The sequence below is a fragment of the Carcharhinus amblyrhynchos genome, chromosome 2 (assembly GCF_965287045.1).
Source record: "Carcharhinus amblyrhynchos chromosome 2, sCarAmb.v2.hapA, whole genome shotgun sequence".
In the NCBI taxonomy this organism is placed as follows: domain Eukaryota; kingdom Metazoa; phylum Chordata; class Chondrichthyes; order Carcharhiniformes; family Carcharhinidae; genus Carcharhinus; species Carcharhinus amblyrhynchos.
In genome coordinates this window covers 129,789,224-129,809,508 of record NC_137325.1, presented here as the reverse complement: position 1 = coordinate 129,809,508, position 20,285 = coordinate 129,789,224, and the positions used below count along the sequence as shown (strand labels likewise).

Below are 20,285 nucleotides of genomic sequence, written 5' to 3'. Positions count from 1 at the left end.
GGCCTGGATATGTCGAAGGCTGAACAGTTTCCCACTTGTCTGGTAGTTGTGCTCCAGTGCAACGGAGCTCCAAAGTGATGAGTTGGAGCATTGCTGTGAGGAAGATGAAGAGCGTTGGCGTGATGATGCACTCATTTGACTTCAGTTTGCATACATATTTGTTCTATACGCGGTTATATGTGGTTGTCCTTGCATGTCATCGTGGAACAGGCGGAAAATGGTGATGACTTTCTCCAGTCAGCTGAATTTGATGATGATGTTACATAAGAACATAAGAACTAGGAGCAGGAGTAGGCCATCTGGCCCTTCGAGCCTGCCCCGCCCTTCAATAAGATCATGGCTGATCTCTCGTGGCTCAGTTCCACATTCCTGCCCTCTCCCCATAACCCTTAATCCCCTCTCTTATCAAAAACCCATCAACCCGCTTCTTAAAAATATTTAGCGAGGCAGCCTCCACCACTTCAACGGGCAGAGAATTCCAGATATTCACCACCCTTTGAGTGAAGAAGTTCCTCCTCAACTCCGTTCTAAACCGCCCCCCCTTTATCTTGAGGCTGTGCCCCCTAGTCCTACTGTCTTTTTTGAGCGGGAAGAGTCTCTCCACCTCTATCCTATCCATCCCATTCATCATCTTATACGTCTCAATGAGATCTCCCCTCATTCTTCTAAACTCTAACGAGTACAAGCCTAGTTTATTCAGCCTCTCCTCATAGCTCAACCCCCTCAACTCCGGTATCATCCTAGTAAACCTCCTCTGCACTCCCTCCAAGGCCAAAATATCCTTGCGCAGGTGCGGCGCCCAAAACTGCACACAGTACTCCAGCTGCGGCCTCACCAATGCCCTATACAGCTGCAGCAAGACCTCCCTACTTTTATATTCAATCCCCCTCGCCATGAAGGCCAGCATCCCATTCGCCTTCCTGACCACCTGCTGCACCTGCAGGCTGGGTTTTTGCGACTCATGCACAAGGACCCCGAGGTCCCTCTGCACCGTCGCCTGCTGCAGTTTTTCGCCACGTAAGTAATAGTCCTTCCTACCATTCTTCCTACCAAAGTGGACCACCTCACACTTGCCAACATTAAATTCCATTTGCCATTTCCTGGCCCATTCGCCCAGCCTATCTAGATCCTTCTGCAGACTCTCCACACCCTCCGCACAATTTGCCTTTCCCCCAATCTTGGTGTCATCAGCAAATTTCGACACCCTACACTCGGTTCCCTCCTCCAGATCATCTATATAAATGGTAAATAGCTGAGGCCCCAGCACCGACCCCTGGGGCACCCCACTAGTCACCAACCGCCAATCCGAATAGCACCCATTGACCCCCACTCTCTGCCTCCTATTTGACAACCAATCCTCTATCCACGCTAACACCCTACCCCCAACTCCATGTCCTCTGACCTTCTGCAGTAACCTCTTGTGAGGTACCTTATCAAACGCCTTCTGAAAATCCAGAAAGACCACATCCACCGGCTCTCCTCTATCCACCGATGTTTCACAATCCCTGAGTCTCAAAGTGGCTTCTGCTCATCAAGAGGCAAAACGGACATGATTTTCAGCACGTGACAAATCCAGGAAAAGTGCAGGGAGCAATATCAACCTCTGTACATGGAATTCTTTGATCTTGCAAAAGTCAGATCTTCAACTCAGTCAACCATAAGGGATTATACATCAAACATCCACTACATGAAGTTAAGGAATAAATGTGCAAGCCTGGCAAAAATCGCTATCAAGCCTATGAACATGAATAACATATTGGATTCATTTTAATATTTTCGTACATTTTAGTGGAAGCTAAAATAAATTAATCTGCAGGAACACGTCACTGCAAGCAAAAAACAATGCGATAAACAAAAACATGGGAATGATTGTTCTCTGGTTCTTCAACTATGGCAATGGGTGAGACTTTAGGGCCTCGTTCATCCCAAAACTAAAAAATCCTGCCTGAGGTCAATGGACCTTTTTCATTGTCCGTCCTTCACCTGCTCCAATTCCTGTGGTGGGCAGGGCAGTAACATTCCAGCCAACCCGTCAATCAGAGTCAATGTGCCCAACAATCAGCATTCTTTTCTCATGCATTACAAATTGTTGTTGCCTTTGAAATTTGGCACTCTTGGACCTGTCCTGATGAGTGCAAGACCAAAAGCATGTCTCTTTTTTCAGCCCTTTTAAAATTACAATCAGAAAAGCATGTTGCAAAGGCAATGTGGTTATATTGGGAGATTTCAACTTCTATTGGGATTGAGGGGTTACAGCATCTTAGAGAAGTTAAGGTGGCAAAAAAAAATCTGGAATATATTCAGGACAAATTTCTAGAACTGGAATTAGATCATGCCATAGTTGATAAATGATAACTAACCATAATTTGTTAACAATTGATAAAATTGCAAACAAAGACTATGAATGCATGACTGATTTGAGAAGGAGCTGAGTCACAAGCCAAGGAATTAAAAATAAGCAAGGCAAGTATGAAAGTGATAACATATGCGTTAACTTGCTATACCAGGCACCGAGCCAAGCATTAGATTCAGACACAACAAAGATGTAGCAAGCCCCACTTGACCTGGCAAAGTCACCCTCATAACCTTTATGCCAAAATATGGAGAGATGTCTCACAGATGAGTCAAGAAACAATCTGAAGTAAATACTTTTATTACTAATTACATTATTACTATTAGTAAACACCCTAGACTTATCCATCACCATCACGATAGTTGTGTCCTGGGACACCAGCAAATCAGGAAACTTGATCCTGTGGCATCAGATTTGACAATGGGCAAGTAAACATACTGCTGATGTCCTCCGTCGACTGATGAATCAGTAGAATAAAAGCAAATTACTGCAGATGTTGCAAATCTGAAATAAATCCAGAAAAGGCTGTGAAGACTCAGTGACTCTGGCAACATCTGTGGAGAGTTAACATTTTGAGTCCATATTCAGAGCTGAGCTGTCAGAATGTTAACTCTGTTTCTCTCTCCACAGATGCTGCAAGAGCTGATGAGTCTTTCCAAGTTGCTGCAGTGCATCTTGTACATGGTACCTACTGTTGCAACAGTGATGGAGGAGGAAGTAACTGCTCAAAACGGTGGACAGGATACCAATCATGCTGGCTGCTTTGTCCCAGATGGCCTCGAGTCTCTTGCATTTAATGTGCAAGTGAAGAGCATTCCATCACACTCCTGACTTGTGCCTTGTATGAAAGATAGACGGGTCAAACAGCAACTTGACAGTCATACTCAGAATCATACCTTACAAATGCCCCAAACACCACCATCACCATTCCTGGTATGGCCTGGCTCATGGACAAAGGACAGACCAAGCAAAGGTGGCAGCGTAGTTGTAAATAGACAGGAGAGGGATGCCCAGGGAATTCTCAATATCAACTCTGGATCTCAGGACAAATGTAGAATCGTAGAATCCCTAAAGTTCAGAAAGAGGCCATTCAGTCCATCAAGCTTACACCGACACAATCCCATCCAGGCCCTATCACCGTAATCCTATGTATTTACGCTGCTAATCCCCCGGCACGAAGGGGCAATTTTAATATGGCCAATTCAGCTAACCTGCATACCTTTGGACTGTGGGAGGAAACGGCAGCAAACTCACGCAGTCACAGGGAGAAGATGCAAATTCCACACTATCACCCAAAAGTGGAATCGAACCTGGGTACCTGGCATTGAGGCAGTAATGCTAACCATTATGCTACCGTGCATCCACCTTAATGAATCCCTAATGACCTTTGATAAGGTGAGTTGTGTTCTTGAACCACTGTGGTCTGTGTCATGAATGTAGATAGCTATTAAGGGCAGTTTCAGGATTTTTACCAAGCGATGATGAAGGAACATTGATATATTTTCAACTAAACATTCCACACTTGGGCTGTCCAGTGGCAAGTAACATTCACACCACACAAGTGCCATCTCCAACAAGAAAAAAATCTAACCGTTTCTCAAGCATTCAATGGTATTGCCATTGCTAAATCCCCCATTATCAACATCCTGCAGGTCACCAGTGAGCAGAAACTGAATTGGGCTAGCCACGTAAATATCTTTATACAAGTCTATCACCATCTAATAAAAATAGGAATTCTGCAGCAAGTAACTCATCTATATGTCCTCAAATCATGTCACAAGGCACAAGTTAGGAATGTGATGAAATACACTTCACTTGTCTAGATGAGTGCAACTCCAACAACACCCAAGAAACTTGATATCACCCTAAGCAAAGCAACTTGCTTGAATGACATCTTATCCACCACTTAAACATTCACTCCCTCCACCAACAATGGCAACAAGTGTGTACAATCTGCAAGTTGCACTGCTGCAACTCACCAATGCTCCTTCAACAGCAACCTCCAAGCCCGTGACCTCTACCATCTTGAATGGCATGGGCAGCAGATGCTTGGGAAACACCACCACCTGCAACTTCCCCTCCAAGTCACACAGCATGCTAATTTACATAAGAACATAATAAGAACATAAGAACATAATTTGGAACTGTAATCGCTGTTCCTTCGCTATTGCGAGGTCGAATTCTGGAAGTCCCTTTCTAACAATATAGTGGGTTTACCCATATCACGTGGTTTGGAGCAGTTCAAAGAACAAGCTTTCTATCACCATCTCAAGGGCAATTAGAGATATACAATAAAAAAAAGTAAGCCTAGCAAAACCTCCAGGAACTAATGGTCTTTACCCCAGTCTAGTAAAATAGATGTCAGGAAGTTGCAGATGCATTTTTCATAATTTTTCAAGGCTCATTTGATTCAGGAATTGTGCTTTTGGATTGGAAATTTTCAGATGGACTGAGGGGGAGAGTTAGAAAATGGGTTGGGAGATGGACAATTCTAAAAGCTGACATGAATTTTCTTTAATTTTTTTATGTTTTGGTATTTAACCACTGTAACCTTTATTACAAATATATCAGTCTTTTTACATTATTCAGTTCTTATAAAAGTAAAAATTAATTCAACAGATCAGCAGTGCAATTATTTTTTACAAATTTTTTACATTGTATATTATGAAAAACATGATACAGTCACCATCTATTGGTTCTCTATGATATTGTTGTATGTTTCAGTGACATCTCCTGGTAGACACTAGTATAGAACCAAAGTACAAAACAGTTCCTTGTATAGAACTTGAATGTTGCTGAAAAGAGCGATATGTTGTTGAAGCCTTTTATGTTCCACTCTTCAGGTCAACAATTACAGTTTATAACAAAGGGGTGCTGATTAGCTGGCAAGGTGACTTTGATCAGCCAAGGCACTGACATGGAGCAAGCAACAAAGAATTATAGGTGCTCCATGCTTTTAGGCAATTCTAAAGCAATGCAAGGCTTAGACATATTCCTTTTGTTTACAGAGAATTGGTCTCTGAATATGAATGTATGTCACTTTCAACAAGCCTAAGTGTCACAAACTTGACTAATCATCTTAAATTAATTGTTAGTGTAGCTACTGGCACAATTAGGACTATGCATCTTTTTTAACTAGCCGGAAGCTTGGGGAGACTATAGTTCCCTGTTGCTTTCTCCATGGCATTCAGCATTGACTTGTTAACCAATCACTATTCCCTTTTTTCCCTGTGGTATAAATTGTTGTGATTGTTTGAAATTTGGCATTCTTGCATTTGTTCAACATGAAAAACTTCAGCAAAATGTCTTTCTTTCAGTAATATTCAAAGTAGAAACGCCATTATTTTCTATACTTCAACATTTAAGAAAATAGATTTTTTTAATAAAGCAAACAGTTCGACATATTCTTTCAGCTTACACTTACTGACGTTCTAATTAGAACAAGTAATCAAAATCAATATATAACAAATATAATTTTAAATTAGAGGGTATATGTAAATACAAACATTTTTCTACTAAACATCTTGCAAAATTAAAGTAATATTTTGTTGCTTGAATGCATCAACTTTCCTTTATATTGACAGTGAAGGTAAAAATACTTGAGAAAATCCATTGTCACCTACATTAATTTACAACTGTAAAAGATTTTCCAAATGGTTGTTTGAAGATGTATACAAAGCCCTGCAACAGAGGAAAATCCATTACAATAATGATGAACTTCTCAAATTGCATTTTAGCAAATTATATGAAGCACACAACTTAGAAACCAGCAACACAGGCTATTCTGTTTTGACTCGCAGCGGTGACAAAGTAAACCATGTTTGACATCTTCTTCTTGGAAATTAAATCTCACAATACTTAATTTACATCATTTGCCTGTACTGATATTTTATTGTGTTAGAAAGTGGATTTGCATTGTTAAAGGAAAGGCGAGGTAGCAATTATCTTTCTAACACCCAACTCAAAGCGCCACATTCGTAGGAGTGCACAAGAGCAATCTCAGTAGCAAGCCCACACACTCACTCAATCAAACGGTCATACTTAAGATATGCTTTTTCAGTTATTATTTTCTAAATTATTCCAGAAAGTATAGCATTTACAGTAACAGAATATTATTAAGTCCCTGCTGCCTGATTTGGTAGTCAATCAGGTGAAGTGCCCCAACACAGTTTACTCGTTTTTGATCCATACTTCTGGTTACCCTTATTTAACTCAAATCTAACAATCTTGACCTTGAAAATTTCACTGATTCATAACTCAGAGTCTTTGAGAGAGAAAGTTCCACTACTTTGAGAATCTGCATTGAACCCTTTCTTGAGGTTTGCTATCCAAATCCAATTGCATTATTCCAGATGGGGCTCTGACCAAAGCCCTGCACAACAAAAGCATTACGTGGTCACTTTTGAATTCCAAACTCTTTCAAAGTAAAGGACTGTAACTTTTTTGACTTCTTTGTACCTGTCCTCTAGTTGTTAGCAATTATGCCACCAACTCCTCCATGCCACAGGAGAGGCACTGGAAGAGAATAGCAAAATCCAAACCACCAAAAACCAATGAGTTGAAGGATACGCAATTGGATGATGAAGTATTTTGGTAGCATAGGAAGATTTGAAATTGTTCTTGTGCCGGGTAAGATGGGAAAAGCCCTCATTAAAGTCTATTCATTAGTGTCACAAGTAGGCTTACATTGACTTCACTGCAATTAAGTTACTGTGAAAATCCCCTAATTGTCACTGCCTGACACCTGTTCGGGTACACTGAAGGAGAATTTAGCATGGCCAATGCACCTAACGAGCACATCTTTTGGGCTGGGAGAGAACCGAAGCACCCGGAGGAAATTCATGCAGGATACAGGAAGACGCTGCAGATTCCACGCAGACAGTAACCCAAGTCAGGATTCGAACCCGGGTCCCTGGTGTGGAGAGGCAGCAGTGCTACCATGTATTATAAAGCAGTTTTGAAGGGAAGGGAAAGGAGCAATGTTTTAGGAAATGGAAATTTTGACATTACACTATAGTGCTAAGATCTGGATCAAGAAAAGATAGTATTTGATGGGTTAAATGGAAGAGATGAAGGTTGGGATTTATGTTCAGAAAAATTGCCAAAGATGTAGGATAGGGACAACATTGAAGCATATGGAAGTTATTGACCTATCCAGGGAGACCGAATTTGGAGTTGATGGCAAAACAGGTAATAGGCAGCAAAGTAGCAAACACCTCGAAGGTGTTCAGAAGGATGAGGGGGGAATCTTATAGAGACGTATAAGATAATGAAGGGGATGGATAGGGTAGAGGTAGAGAGATTCTTCCCGCTCAGAAAGGACAACAGGACTAGAGGGCACAATAAAAAAGGTTAGCAAGAGTTTTAATAAATATATAAAAAGGAAGAGGCTGGCTAGGGTGAACGTTGGTCCCTTAGAGGATGAGAAGGGGGACTTAGTGGTAGGGGATGGGGATATGGCTGAGGTCCTGAATAACTTTTTTGTTTCTGTCTTCACGGAGGAGGACGTGAATAATTTGCCGGGTGTTAGAGATGGAAAGGAGGTAGGACTGGAGGGTCTTAATGACATTACTGTTACTGGAGAGGAGGTGCTCAACAGACTGGAGGGACTGACTGTGGACAAGTCGCCAGGACCGGATGGAATGCATCCAAGGGTTCTGAAAGAAATGGCGGAGGTGATAGTGGATGCCTTGGTGATTATTTTCCAGACGTCGCTGGATTCCGGGGAAGTGCCGGAAGATTGGAAAACGGCTAATGTTACGCCGTTGTTTAAGAAGGGTGCCAGGCAAAAGGCGGGGAATTATAGGCCGGTTAGTTTAACGTCTGTTGTAGGTAAAATGTTAGAATCCGTCATCAAGGAGGAAATAGCGAGGCATCTTGAGAGGAACTGCTTGATAGAGCAGACGCAGCACGGTTTCGTTAAAGGGAAGTCGTGTCTGACAAATTTACTGGAGTTCTATGAGGATGTGTCTAGGGCGGTGGATAGAGGAGAGCCGGTGGATGTGGTCTTTCTGGATGTTCAGAAGGCGTTTGACAAGGTACCTCACAGGAGGTTATTGCAGAAGGTCAGGGGACAGGAAGTTGGGGGTAGGGTGTTAGCGTGGATAGAGGATTGGTTGTCAAATAGGAGGCAGAGAGTCGGGGTCAATGGGTGCTATTCGGATTGGCGGATGGTGACTAGTGGAGTGCCTCAGGGGTCGGTGCTGGGGCCTCAGCTATTTACCATTTATATAGATGATCTGGAGGACGGAACCGAGTGTAGGGTGTCGAAATTTGCTGATGACACCAAGATTGGAGGAAAGGCAAATTGTGCGGAGGGTGTGGAGAGTCTACAGAAGGATCTAGATAGGCTGGGCGAATGGGCCAGGAAATGGCAAATGGAATTTAATGTTGGCAAGTGCGAGGTGGTCCACTTTGGTAGGAATAATGGTAGGAAGGATTATCACTTACGTGGCGAAAAACTGCAGCAGGCGACGGTGCAGAGGGACCTCGGGGTCCTTGTGCATGAGTCGCAAAAACCCAGCTTGCAGGTGCAGCAGGTGGTCAGGAAGGCAAATGGGATGCTGGCCTTCATAGCGAGGGGGATTGAGTATAAAAGTAGGGAGGTCTTGCTGCGGCTGTATAGGGCATTGGTGAGGCCGCAGCTGGAGTACTGTGTGCAGTTTTGGGCGCCGTACTTACGCAAGGATATTTTGGCCTTGGAGGGAGTTCACAGGAGGTTTACTAGGCTGATGCCGGAGTTGAGGGGGTTGAGCTATGAGGAGAGGCTGAATAAACTAGGCTTGTACTCGTTAGAGTTTAGAAGAATGAGGGGAGATCTCATTGAGACGTATAAGATGATGAATGGGATCGATAGGATAGAGGTGGAGAGACTCTTCCCGCTCAGAAAGGACAGTAGGACTAGGGGGCACAGCCTCAAGATAAAAGGGGGGCGGTTTAGAACGGAGTTGAGGAGGAACTTCTTCACTCAAAGGGTGGTGAATCTCTGGAATTCTCTGCCCGTCGAAGTGGTGGAGGCTACCTCGCTAAATATTTTTAAGACGCGGGTTGATGGGTTTTTGGTAGGCAAGAGAATTAAGGATTATGGGGAGAAAGCGGGAAAGTGGAACTGAGCCACTTCAGATCAGCCATGATCTTACTGAATGGCGGGGCAGGTTCGAAGGGCTAGATGGCCTACTCCTGCTCCTATTTCTTATGATCTTCTGTTCTTACCATGCACGCTACAGTAGGATAAGAAAGAGAATGGAATAATGGGAAAATCACACCTTCATGTGAGAGTTATTTTCAAGTTTTTTTTAAAGTTGTTCAACAATAACATTCAGTATTTTCTTTTAAGGTATCACCCTGCCACCCATACACCAAGGTGCAAAATACACACCTGGAGTAAGATCCAAACTAAAAATAATCAGTTACTTAACAAGATGGTCACTTAATAAGGGCAGCACAGTGGTTAGCACTGCTGCTTCACAGCTCCAGGGACCTGGGTTTGATTCCCAGCCTGGGTCAATGTCTGTATGGAGTCTTCCCCATGTCTGTGCGGGTTTCCTCCGGATGCTCCAGTTTCCTCCCACTATCCAAAGATATACGGGTTAGGTGCATTAGCCATGCTAAATTGCCCCTTAGTGTCCCAGGATGCACAGGTTAGAGGGATCAGCGTCCTAGCATCAGGGAGATTAGCAGGGTAAATATATGGGGTTACAGGGATAAGGCCTGGGTGGGATTGTTGTCAGTGCAGACTTGATGGGCTGAATAGCCTCCTTCTGCACTGTAGGGTTTCTATGATTCTAAGATCATAGCTTCTTCTTTGAGTATGAAGCATATTCCATTCACTAATGCAGCTGAGATACTGATCAAATGTAAATCCACGTGGTTGGTGTCACCTCAATATTTGTTTGGCACAGCCACATTTTGCTATTAAATGTCACAAAATCAATGAAAACCCTGCAAATGTTAGTATTAGATCATATTAAAGAAAAATAAAAGATAAAGTAAAATAAACTCCTGAAAGGTCTGAAGGGTGTATGAAGGTTATTTACACAATTATGTGGTATGTACAGCACGGAATCAGGCCATTTCGACCCAATAGATCTATGCTACTCGTTAAGCTCCATACAAACCTCTAACCCCTTCTTAGTTTAATGCTATCGACATTTTCTTCACAGTGTAAGAATAAAACATGAATCAGATAGTTATCATTGAGGGCCCTTTGCTTACTGCTAGAAAATATCACAGTGGTACTTGGGATTAGGTAAAATTATCAGTTGAGCCTCAAAATCATTTTGGATTCACTTTTAATTTGATTTGATTCATTATTGTCACATGTATTGTGGACTGCTTGAACTAAGGCAATTACCGCTTTGAATGTTTCTTTTTAATGGAACCCAGTTAAGACTGCAATCAGCATACAATGGTTCATATATTATGACAAGCACAATGTAGCGAATAAAGATCATCCAAATTAGAAATCTATCTTTTTCTTGATTTAAGTCAAGTCAGAAGGCAACAGCAGTGCATTGCTCTGCAATACCAAATCCAGTGGCATATATTCACTGAATAGAGGCCATAACAGAACTCGAGTGAGTAGGTTCAAAAGCAGGAAATTAAAATGATCTTTTGATGCACAAGCAAAATGCATAATTAGTTTTTTATTTGAATCAAACTAAATCTGATTTGGAACGTGAAGATGGTCAACACCTCAGCACATAAATGGCAGAAATTCCAAAAAGGTGCAAATTTAGTTTCAATCCAAATTAGATACGGACTTCTGTATGTTACTCTCAGATTCCCCGCACAATAATTATTTCAAATTGCTGAATTTTGATTCTCCTATTTTCATTCAACAAAACATTGTCTGCAAAGTTAAAAAGCAATCACATTTCAATGGAGTTCAGTTTAACAATGTCATCTTAACCCCACATATATTACTACTGTGCTAATCTAAATGATGTATAGAAATAGGATAACATATCACATTCTTTTTGTTCTAGATCATTACTTCTTTAAGAGAAAGACAACTGGAAATTCTCAACACAGAATATGCAGTAATAATAAACTAACTACTCAGTGACATAGGAGCATTATAGCTTCTTTATCACTATCCACATATTTAAAGCTGAACATCAGCTTTCGTAATATGAATGAAACAATTTCTGGATTTATCAAATAGGGGATTTTACTTCACATCAATTTTAAATTAGAATACATGCTTTGCTTCCCATGCACAATTGTACTGTGGCATCTTTTCCTAGATTAGAGGAAATGTATAAAATACTTTGCACATAACTCCACATTTATTATTTGACATACCTTTCAATGTCACTCAACTCTGACATAATTCCATTATAATGCTGAAACTTGGTGTGAATGGCTACCGCTGTGTCTTTGATTGCAGCTCTTTTCACTTTACCTGCACAGAATAAGTTGATTTCAGAAACTGGAAATGGATGGTCTTCAATTTTTTATAAAATAAGTTTAGCAAGTCATTTCAGTAATGAGTCTGGTCAAAAAATAGGATTTATTTTAAAATGTATAGTCTTATAGTTAATATCCTCTCCCACAGCTGAAAAGGGCATCAATTTAGGGAAGAAAAACTGCTTGTTCTGTGTAAAATTATTCCCCTGTATCATTTCAGAAACAAACATCTGAATTTATGCAAAATCCAATTTCCACCCCTATGAAAGCTCCCTATACAAGTCCACTTTTGAACCTGAATGCACAAAAACATACAATATGGGAGTGGACTGAATGCATTCCAATCAGCTTAAATCATTTATTTCAAAAATTGGTCCAAACACCAAGTAAAAGAAGTCAATGCCAGGAAAACATGGAAACAAAAGTAATAAATGCTGGAAAAACTCAATTCAGTCCGCATTTATGGAGAGAACAGATGTTAAGAATTCAGGTAGAGACTGTTAGCTGGAACTAGAGAGGAAAAGTTAGTATTGATTGGGTTCATAACAGCACACTGTTGTAACTTTCCTTAACTCAGATCTGACGCAAGGTTGGTACTAAACAGACCCAAGGAGAATGAAGGCAAGATGGGGGTTGTGGGGTGGTGGTCATGGTAACAAGGGACAGAGGATTCAGAGGCAAGGCCTACTACCCAATGTTAGTATCCCAAATTGGGATAGTGTCTGATAGCTAAAGAACCCCTCCGGGATGTCACTTGCAAACAACAGGGTTCACCATATACCTTCCGAGTGTGTAAAAATTAAATGTGGCCTCTATTTAACTATGTTGGGCTCAGGGGTAATGGACATCAACAGGCTGATGAATGAGGGCACTCAACTTACGCTGGAGGGATATGGGCAGCTTTGGTTCATCTAGTTGGAGCAGCTTACTTTCAAAGTAGCAAAAGCCACTTTTGCAGAAAATGCCAGGTTTGGTAAAATTTGTAAGTCAAAATAGTTAAAATTAGTCGTCAATCATAAAAATTTTCACATCAAATATTTAACCAAAAATTCATTAGCACCTTTTGCTTTTGTTTTTACTAACAATTGTTAAATGAGTACTCTTGTGGTTATTGAAGGCATTAGACTAAAATTCCATGCCCATCCTTTAACCAGCTAAATTAAACATTAGCAAATATAGATAGGTATTTCTCATCAATCGTGCATTAATTCAGTTCTGTCACATTCCAAAGGAGCGTCAAACCTTCATTTCATGCTAATTTATTAAGACGGAAACTGTGCAGTATTTTAACTCATAGGTGGAAAGCAGAGGGTGAGCAAACAACCAAGGAGGCTTCACCAATACTAATTGTCCAGTCTCATATATATACAACTGGACACAAAGAGCCAGCAGATCTTTTGCCAATTGGGAAGATCAGGTGACCAAGAGACACCACTGGATAATTCACAATGGTAATGTAGGTTGGTGAGGAGAACCTCAGGAAGCAGGCCAAAACAACTTCCTAAATATTTTTGCAAGATCTATCAGAACACTCCTGTTCCTCCTGGCCCCTTAAAGGGTAGTGTAAATTGTTTCTTCCTCAATAGCTTTTACTGAGCGAAGAACTCATCACAGGCATCCTAGTCAATGTGGCGTTAAATGTCACTGTGGTCCAACACAAGTAATATCTGATGAGGCCATACCCAGCTCAGATGGGTTATCAGCTAAAAGGGAAAAAAATGCCAGGTTAACAAGTGTGGCAGAGTTGGAAAGGGAGCAACAAGCATTTAGCTCCCATTCTGCTCAGTTTCATCCAGCTGGAAGGAGCTAAAATGCCTCAGATTAATTATCATTAATGGTACCAATATAATTTTTTTTCCAATTACAGGTAGGGAGAAGGATTTTGTGCAGCTTATAATGCAGGTCAATTGAAGAAAGAAAAAGAACTGTGTTTACATCCATCTCTTATGAACAGCTCAAAGAATCTTCGAGTGCTATTTTCATGCAAAGCGAGTGCTAAGTAAATGTGGCAAACATTCATCATGCAGCAAGTAGGAAAGGAAAGTCCATTTATTCTACTCCAGCTGGTGTTGACTGAAGGGAAAACAAAGGACGATTTTTAAAAAAATTTATTTTTATTCTTTCATGCGACGTGGGTATAGCTGGTAAGACCAGCAATTATTGCCCATGAGAAGGTGAGCCACGTTCTTGAACTGTTGCAGTCTATGTGGCGTAGGTACACCTTAAAATTGTGAGGGCAGGTGTTCCAGGATTTTGACCCAATGACAATGAAGTTACAACAATATTTCCAAATCAAGATGACGTTTGCTTGGAGGGAACCATGTCGGTTCCCATGTGTCTCTAACACCTGTCCTCCTAGATAAGAGCTCTTGGGTTTGTACAATTCAGTCAGAGGAGCTTTGGTGCTTTGTACAGATTACATACAATGCAATAGTGCTGAATCAAGTAAACGATTACATTGATAGATGAGCTGCCACACAAGCAGGCTGCTTTGTGTTGGATGGTGTAGAATTCTTTGAGTATTCTTAGAGTCACATTCATCCAGGCAAATGAAAATTATTACATCACATTCCAGATTAATGCCGAGTAGATGGTGGGCAAGCTTTGGGAATTTTGAGGTCAGTTATGCATCATAGAATTCCCAGCCTCTGACTTGCTCATGGCCACATTATTAGTATGACTGGTCCAGTTCAGTTTCTAGCCAATGGTAAATACAAGGATACTGATCATAGAGAATTGAGAGCGATACTCGACATTATGCAACCATCCTTACTTCTGACCTTATTTGGAGGGAAGGTCATTGTAGAAATTTAAGATTGCATAAGTTTTGATTTCAAACATGGAGAGGAAGCATGTAAAATAAACTACAGTACTACAGGTCTTAAGAAAAATTTTCAAATCATTCCTATTGGAAATCAGTTAGTAAAGCATTTTAACATTATGCATAAAATTTGATCTAGCAGCCAGGTAACAAGGATTATTAAAAAAGACTTAAAACCATGAAATATTCAAATGAGAAAGAAGCCACTGAGTTAACAATTTTTTAAAATCAGTTTTTCTAACTACTGTAAAGAAAAAATGAATATTTTACCTATATTTATGATGGACCAGAGTACTGTCAAGTAACCTTTCAATTTTGAAAGTAGGGCGAACATGAGATGCCTACAACAGATATTTTTCCTACCTTGGAGTCAATGTTGTAATGCCATTGGCAGCCAATTGCTTTGGGATTTATGAGATTGTGATAGATTGTACAATATGAATGCAAAAAGGATCAAAAGCAGCATAAACACAGATGACAGACCAAATGACCTGTTTTTGTGCTGCATATTTGATGTAATATTTTTGTATTGTTTTTTGAAAATTATACAAACTGATATATAAAGGAACAAGGCAGCTTCTTGTTTCTTATTTGAAAAACTGCCAGATGATATTGCTCATCTTGGAGCATTTAGTTTTATTTTAAATCTTTGAAATATGTTTTTCCTTCTGTTATTCTACAGGAGTGAAACTTAGTTGGTTTGCATCCCTATAATTCTTATCAGTAAGGATATGGGCAGCTCACCTTTACTGACTAGGAAGAGGATGTGGAAAGCAGCTACCAATCCCACAACTCCTTGCACGGCTTCAGAATTGACGCATTCTGTCAATTCACCTAAAAACGATCTAAAGAGATAAACAGCGGGTTGTGATACAAAATACTGATTCAAACCAACTCAGTTATTTACACTTAGCCTAAAATGATTTTTCAAATACATAATAATTTAAAAAAGAAACACGTTTGGTCCTTGACTACTGCTTAAGGCTCTCATCACATTTTAGTCATCAGCATCTTTTCTTCAAAGCAGCTGAAATAAACTATAGAATATTTCATAAATTGAAAGTTCATTGGTATAACAGACCACAATTAATGATGACCATACTGAATTCAACCAGGTGCACAACACAATGTTGAAGATTTTGCTGGCACACCAGAACCAGAGTGTTAGAGTTGTCATAACGGCATACAAACTCAAAATATATAACAGGATGAGAAAATGAACTGTTCTCTTTGTAGTTACATATATACTGGTTCAATCTTAACACTATTTAAAAAAAACCCCGCTAATACAATATATTCTCTATTTTATCTCACAACATGCATAAATCAAGTTGTGCTTAATAAAAACATTGGTTTAAGTGAGATTTTGTGGCAAACTGAAACAGACTCTTTGATTTACACCTTAAGGAAGGGATTGTCAAAGACCAGGAGGATTTTCTTTCTCTCAAATATTATATAATTAAAACTTTTTCAAGATTGTACAGGGTGTATCAATAACCATGTATTGTTTCTGATTTGGAAGATTTGACACAGCTTTGTCTCATAAGACTACAACATTTCTTAAAAATGAAACAAAAAGCACCACCACACTCCAGTTAGCAAGTGGTTTAACCTTACCGGATCACACCAGGGTATTTTAGCACAGTGGCCAGAAAGTAGTTTGAAAGTAGTGGCAGGCCATCAGTGGTCTCAGGTGGAGCAGCTTCTTCTGGATCTGATTTCTGAAATTGAAAATACACATTGAGGAATTAGACAAAAGGGCCAAAACTTAATAAATAACTAAATGCCCAAAATATTTTGTTTTCAACAACTTGTAACAAAATGACAGACATTTGTTTAGAAGTTGAAATATTACCTCATTCAAGATAAGAAGGCTATTATTTGTTTTTCTCCCTTCAAATACAAAACCCTAAGAGGGCATTAGCAACAATGGACTTCTGCCTACTGCAGGCTCTGGCTTTGCCAAAGCTGCATTGGTTGATAATCAAACTGTTTGGCCACATAATCAACAGAACAAAATAATAAGAACTTTGTTCAACTTCATGGAATTTTGAACACATTTTAATGAAAATTAGATGCTTTTTAAAACAAAAATATACAGGGTTACAGAATCATAGAATTCCTACAGACCTGAAGGAGGCCATTCAGCCCATCGACTATGCACCAATTCTCCGAAAGATCATCTTAACTCAAGCCTGAATCCTTTGGAACTCGCAAGTAATGTAATTGAGTAACCCTTAATCGTGTATTTACTTCAATAAATATATATGCTGGTTAAGCAACATGCATCATTTGCAATATTATGTTTCATTCAGGCTGTATGTCAGTCAGATTGCATGTGATCAATTCATCAATCAGGAAGATTAGGCATGACATCACACACTCCCTATCATGACAATCCAATAGTAAGACAGTGGCCAGAATTTTACCACCCTGCCCACCATGGGAATCGGAGTGGGTGAAGGACAGAACATGGAAAGGTCCTTTGACCTTGGGCAGGATTTTACAGTTTTGAGACGAGCGAGGCCATAAAATCCCACCCAGTATGACTAGTTGAGAAACAGGATATCTCAAGTGAAATTACTTGATTTTTCTCCAACATGGCAAATGAGTGAGTTGATAGCACAATGAAAGAGGACAGCGCGGTGGCACAGTGGTTAGCATTGCTTCCTCACAGCACTAGGGACCTGGGTTCTGTCTGTGTGGAGTTTGCACATTCTCCCCAGATCTGCATGGGTTTCATCCGGGTGCTCTAGCTTCCTACCACAGTCCAAACTTGTACGGGTTAGATAGACTGGCTATGCTAAATTGCCTCCCAGTGTCCCCAAGATGTGTAGGTTAGGTGGATTAGCCATGTTAATCTGTCGGGTTACGGGAACGGGGGACGGGGCCTGGGTAACATATTCTTGTCAGAATGTCAGTGCAGACTCGATGGGCCAAATTGCCTCCTCCTGCACATTAGGGATTCTATGATTCTATGAAACACACTTTTCAAGCTTACCTTTTTTAAAGAATGAATTGTTTCTGCCAGCATAGCAGCCAAAAGCGTTGAAAGTATTTCTTGGTGAACTGTTTCATGGGTTCCACACCAGTTCTGAACACTGCTGATGAATTCTCCAAAAACCAACTGAATAGACGTAAGAATCTTAAAAAAAAGAAAATATCTCCTTTCTATCATTCAATAAACATTAGAATTCCTTAAAGTATGTAATTTACACAATATAGAACAAAATAAAATTTATTAAAGCAATTGCATGTAACTCAGGAGTAACGCCATAGTTCAGAATTTGTTTATTCATTGTTGGCATGAGGGTTGCTGGCAAGGCCACCAGTTGTTGCCTATCCCTAATTACCCTTCTACAGCTGGCGGTGAGCCACTTTCTTGAATTGCTGCAGTCTAGTTATAGCATCCACAGTGCTCTTAGAGAGCAATCCAGAATTTTGATCCAATGATACTGACAGAACAGTAATAGATTTACAAGTCAGAATGGTGTGTGGCTTGGAGAGGAACTTGTAGGTGGTGCATCTGCTGCCCTTGTCCTTCTTGGTGGTACAGATCATGTGTTTGGAAGGTGCTGTTGAAGGAGCCTTGGTGAGTGGCTGGAAAACATCTCATGGATGGTGCACACTGCTGTCACTGCGTGCTCATGGTGCAGGGAGTGAATGTTTAAGATGGTGGGTGGGATATAGAAAATGCTCCTAGCTGGTCTCCTCATCCACTTTATGACAACTTATAATTGATGTCCTCTCTTCACTTTTCCTCATTAGAAATAGACTTCGCCTATTCACTATTAAAATTTTTCGTAATTTTAACATTTGTTAAATTTCTTCATGCTCTCAATATCTTATAATTATTGTCCCACCCCACCATAATCATTGAGAGTATTTTCATGGAATCATTAAAAAACCTGTATGAATTCCAGTCGACAGCCACCTATGAATAACATGGCATGTGCCATTTTCATTTTCCTCTATTATAACACTGTTTTGATTGAGTTTATTGGTCGAGAGGGAAATGATTAGGAAGAGAATAAACAGCATTGTTTGGAAAGTACATTGATAAGTTGGAACTTGGGTCTTATTGATTTTCTGCAATGTGTGTTTTTGACTAGTTAAGTGTATATTATAACACTTAAAATACTAGCTATGATGAAACATTGCTAGTGCTCTTTCAAGAAAAATTAGGGAGAAATCAGTAAAATGGATTTTGCTTATAAGCATTTGAATTATGGGCATGCATAAATAGAAAACTCAGTTGTAAATTATATAGGAAGTAAAAGTAAACTCAAATTCACAGCAAAAATTAGTTTTCGTGTTCAAAAATTGACCATTAAAAAACACCTCTGACAAAATTATAATACCAGTACTAACAAAATGCGTTTAATATAACACTGGACAAATCTATTGACTATTGTTTGCATAATTCTGCCGACATGTATAAGTAAAATTACTACTCATTCCACCTGGAATGAAATTATTTCTTTATTTATTCTATCTAAATCATTCATGATTTTAAACACATCTATCAAATCTCCTCTTACCTTTATCTGCTTCAAGGAGAACACCAGTTCCTCTATTCTAGCCACATAATTATAACTCCCCCATCACTGGGACATTTTATAAATCTCTTCTGGGCTCTGCAAATCACATATTTCCTAAAGTGTGGTGCCCAGAGTTGGACGCAATATTCCAAGCCTGGGATGAATAACATAACTGCGGAGCCTGCATGTTCTCCTCGTGTCTGCATGGGTTTCTTCCAGGTGCTCTGGTTTCCTCCCACAGTTTGAAAGATGCAGTTAACTAGTGCTGGTTAAGTGCATTGGCCATGCTAAATTCTCCCTCAGTGTACTCAAACAGGCGCCAGTGTAACGACTAGGGGATTTTCACAGTGACTTCATTGCAGTGTTAATGTAAGACATTAACAACATTAATAAATAAACTTAAAAGTTATAATTTGCTCTATTTATAAAGTCACCTTCAATGATGTCTACAAGCAACTTTGGATCTCTCTTTTTGAAGCCCCTTCAAAATTATGCTATTAAGCATGCATTTTCTTTCCACATTCTTCCTACCAAAATGCATAAACTCACCTTTCTGCATTGAATTTCATCTGCTCTTTGTCTGCCCATTTTAGGAGCCTACGCTCTCTTGAGGTTGATTGCTTCGGATGCAAACTGCAACATGGGTGCAAAATCCCACAGGAGTCAGCAAACAAGAATCTTACTGACAAGATTGCTTTCAGATTTGCCCCACCGGTGATGTAACAAGGTTCCTGTTGAGAGGCAGTACACCTAGTCCCATAGCCCGCTGGGGTGCTCCATTGGTGGTGGTGGCGGGCGGGGGGGGGGTAGAGTTGGTTCCTGTTTCTTTTAAAAATTGGAAATTGGGGCATTCCTGGCCTTGATACGATGATCTGATGGAGGGCTTTGGGATTATGATTTTTTGTTGGGTAGATAGGGAGGAAGTGCTTTCACTTATGGGGAGGAACATAACCAGAGGCATCAAAATAAGATAAGCATCAAGAAATCCAATAGGGAATTCAGAAGGAATTTCTTTACCCAAACAGTGGTAAGAACATCGAACTCATGGCCACAGGGAGTGGCTGAAGCAAATAATAAAGATGCATTTTTGGGGAGGCTAGATAAACAGATGAGGCAGAAGGGGTTACATTGATAAATTTAGATGGGGAAAGATAGAATA

At 40.1% G+C, this 20,285-nt stretch overlaps 1 protein-coding gene across 2 annotated transcripts in view; it reads right to left on the bottom strand.

Moving 5' to 3' along the window:
- Positions 1-4,493: 4,493 nt before the first annotated feature.
- Positions 4,494-20,285, bottom strand: part of ncapg2 (non-SMC condensin II complex, subunit G2) — a 97,807-nt gene continuing 82,015 nt past the window's right edge. For both annotated transcript variants that reach the window (XM_080217481.1, XM_080217490.1), the window contains exons 24-28: positions 17,587-17,730; positions 16,203-16,306; positions 15,330-15,430; positions 11,660-11,759; positions 4,494-6,034 (exon numbers count right to left, since the gene is read on the bottom strand). In XM_080217481.1, the coding sequence (XP_080073607.1) occupies positions 5,983-6,034; positions 11,660-11,759; positions 15,330-15,430; positions 16,203-16,306; positions 17,587-17,730 (501 nt within the window). In that variant the 3' untranslated portion in view covers positions 4,494-5,982. The remainder of the gene's footprint in view (positions 6,035-11,659; positions 11,760-15,329; positions 15,431-16,202; positions 16,307-17,586; positions 17,731-20,285) is intronic.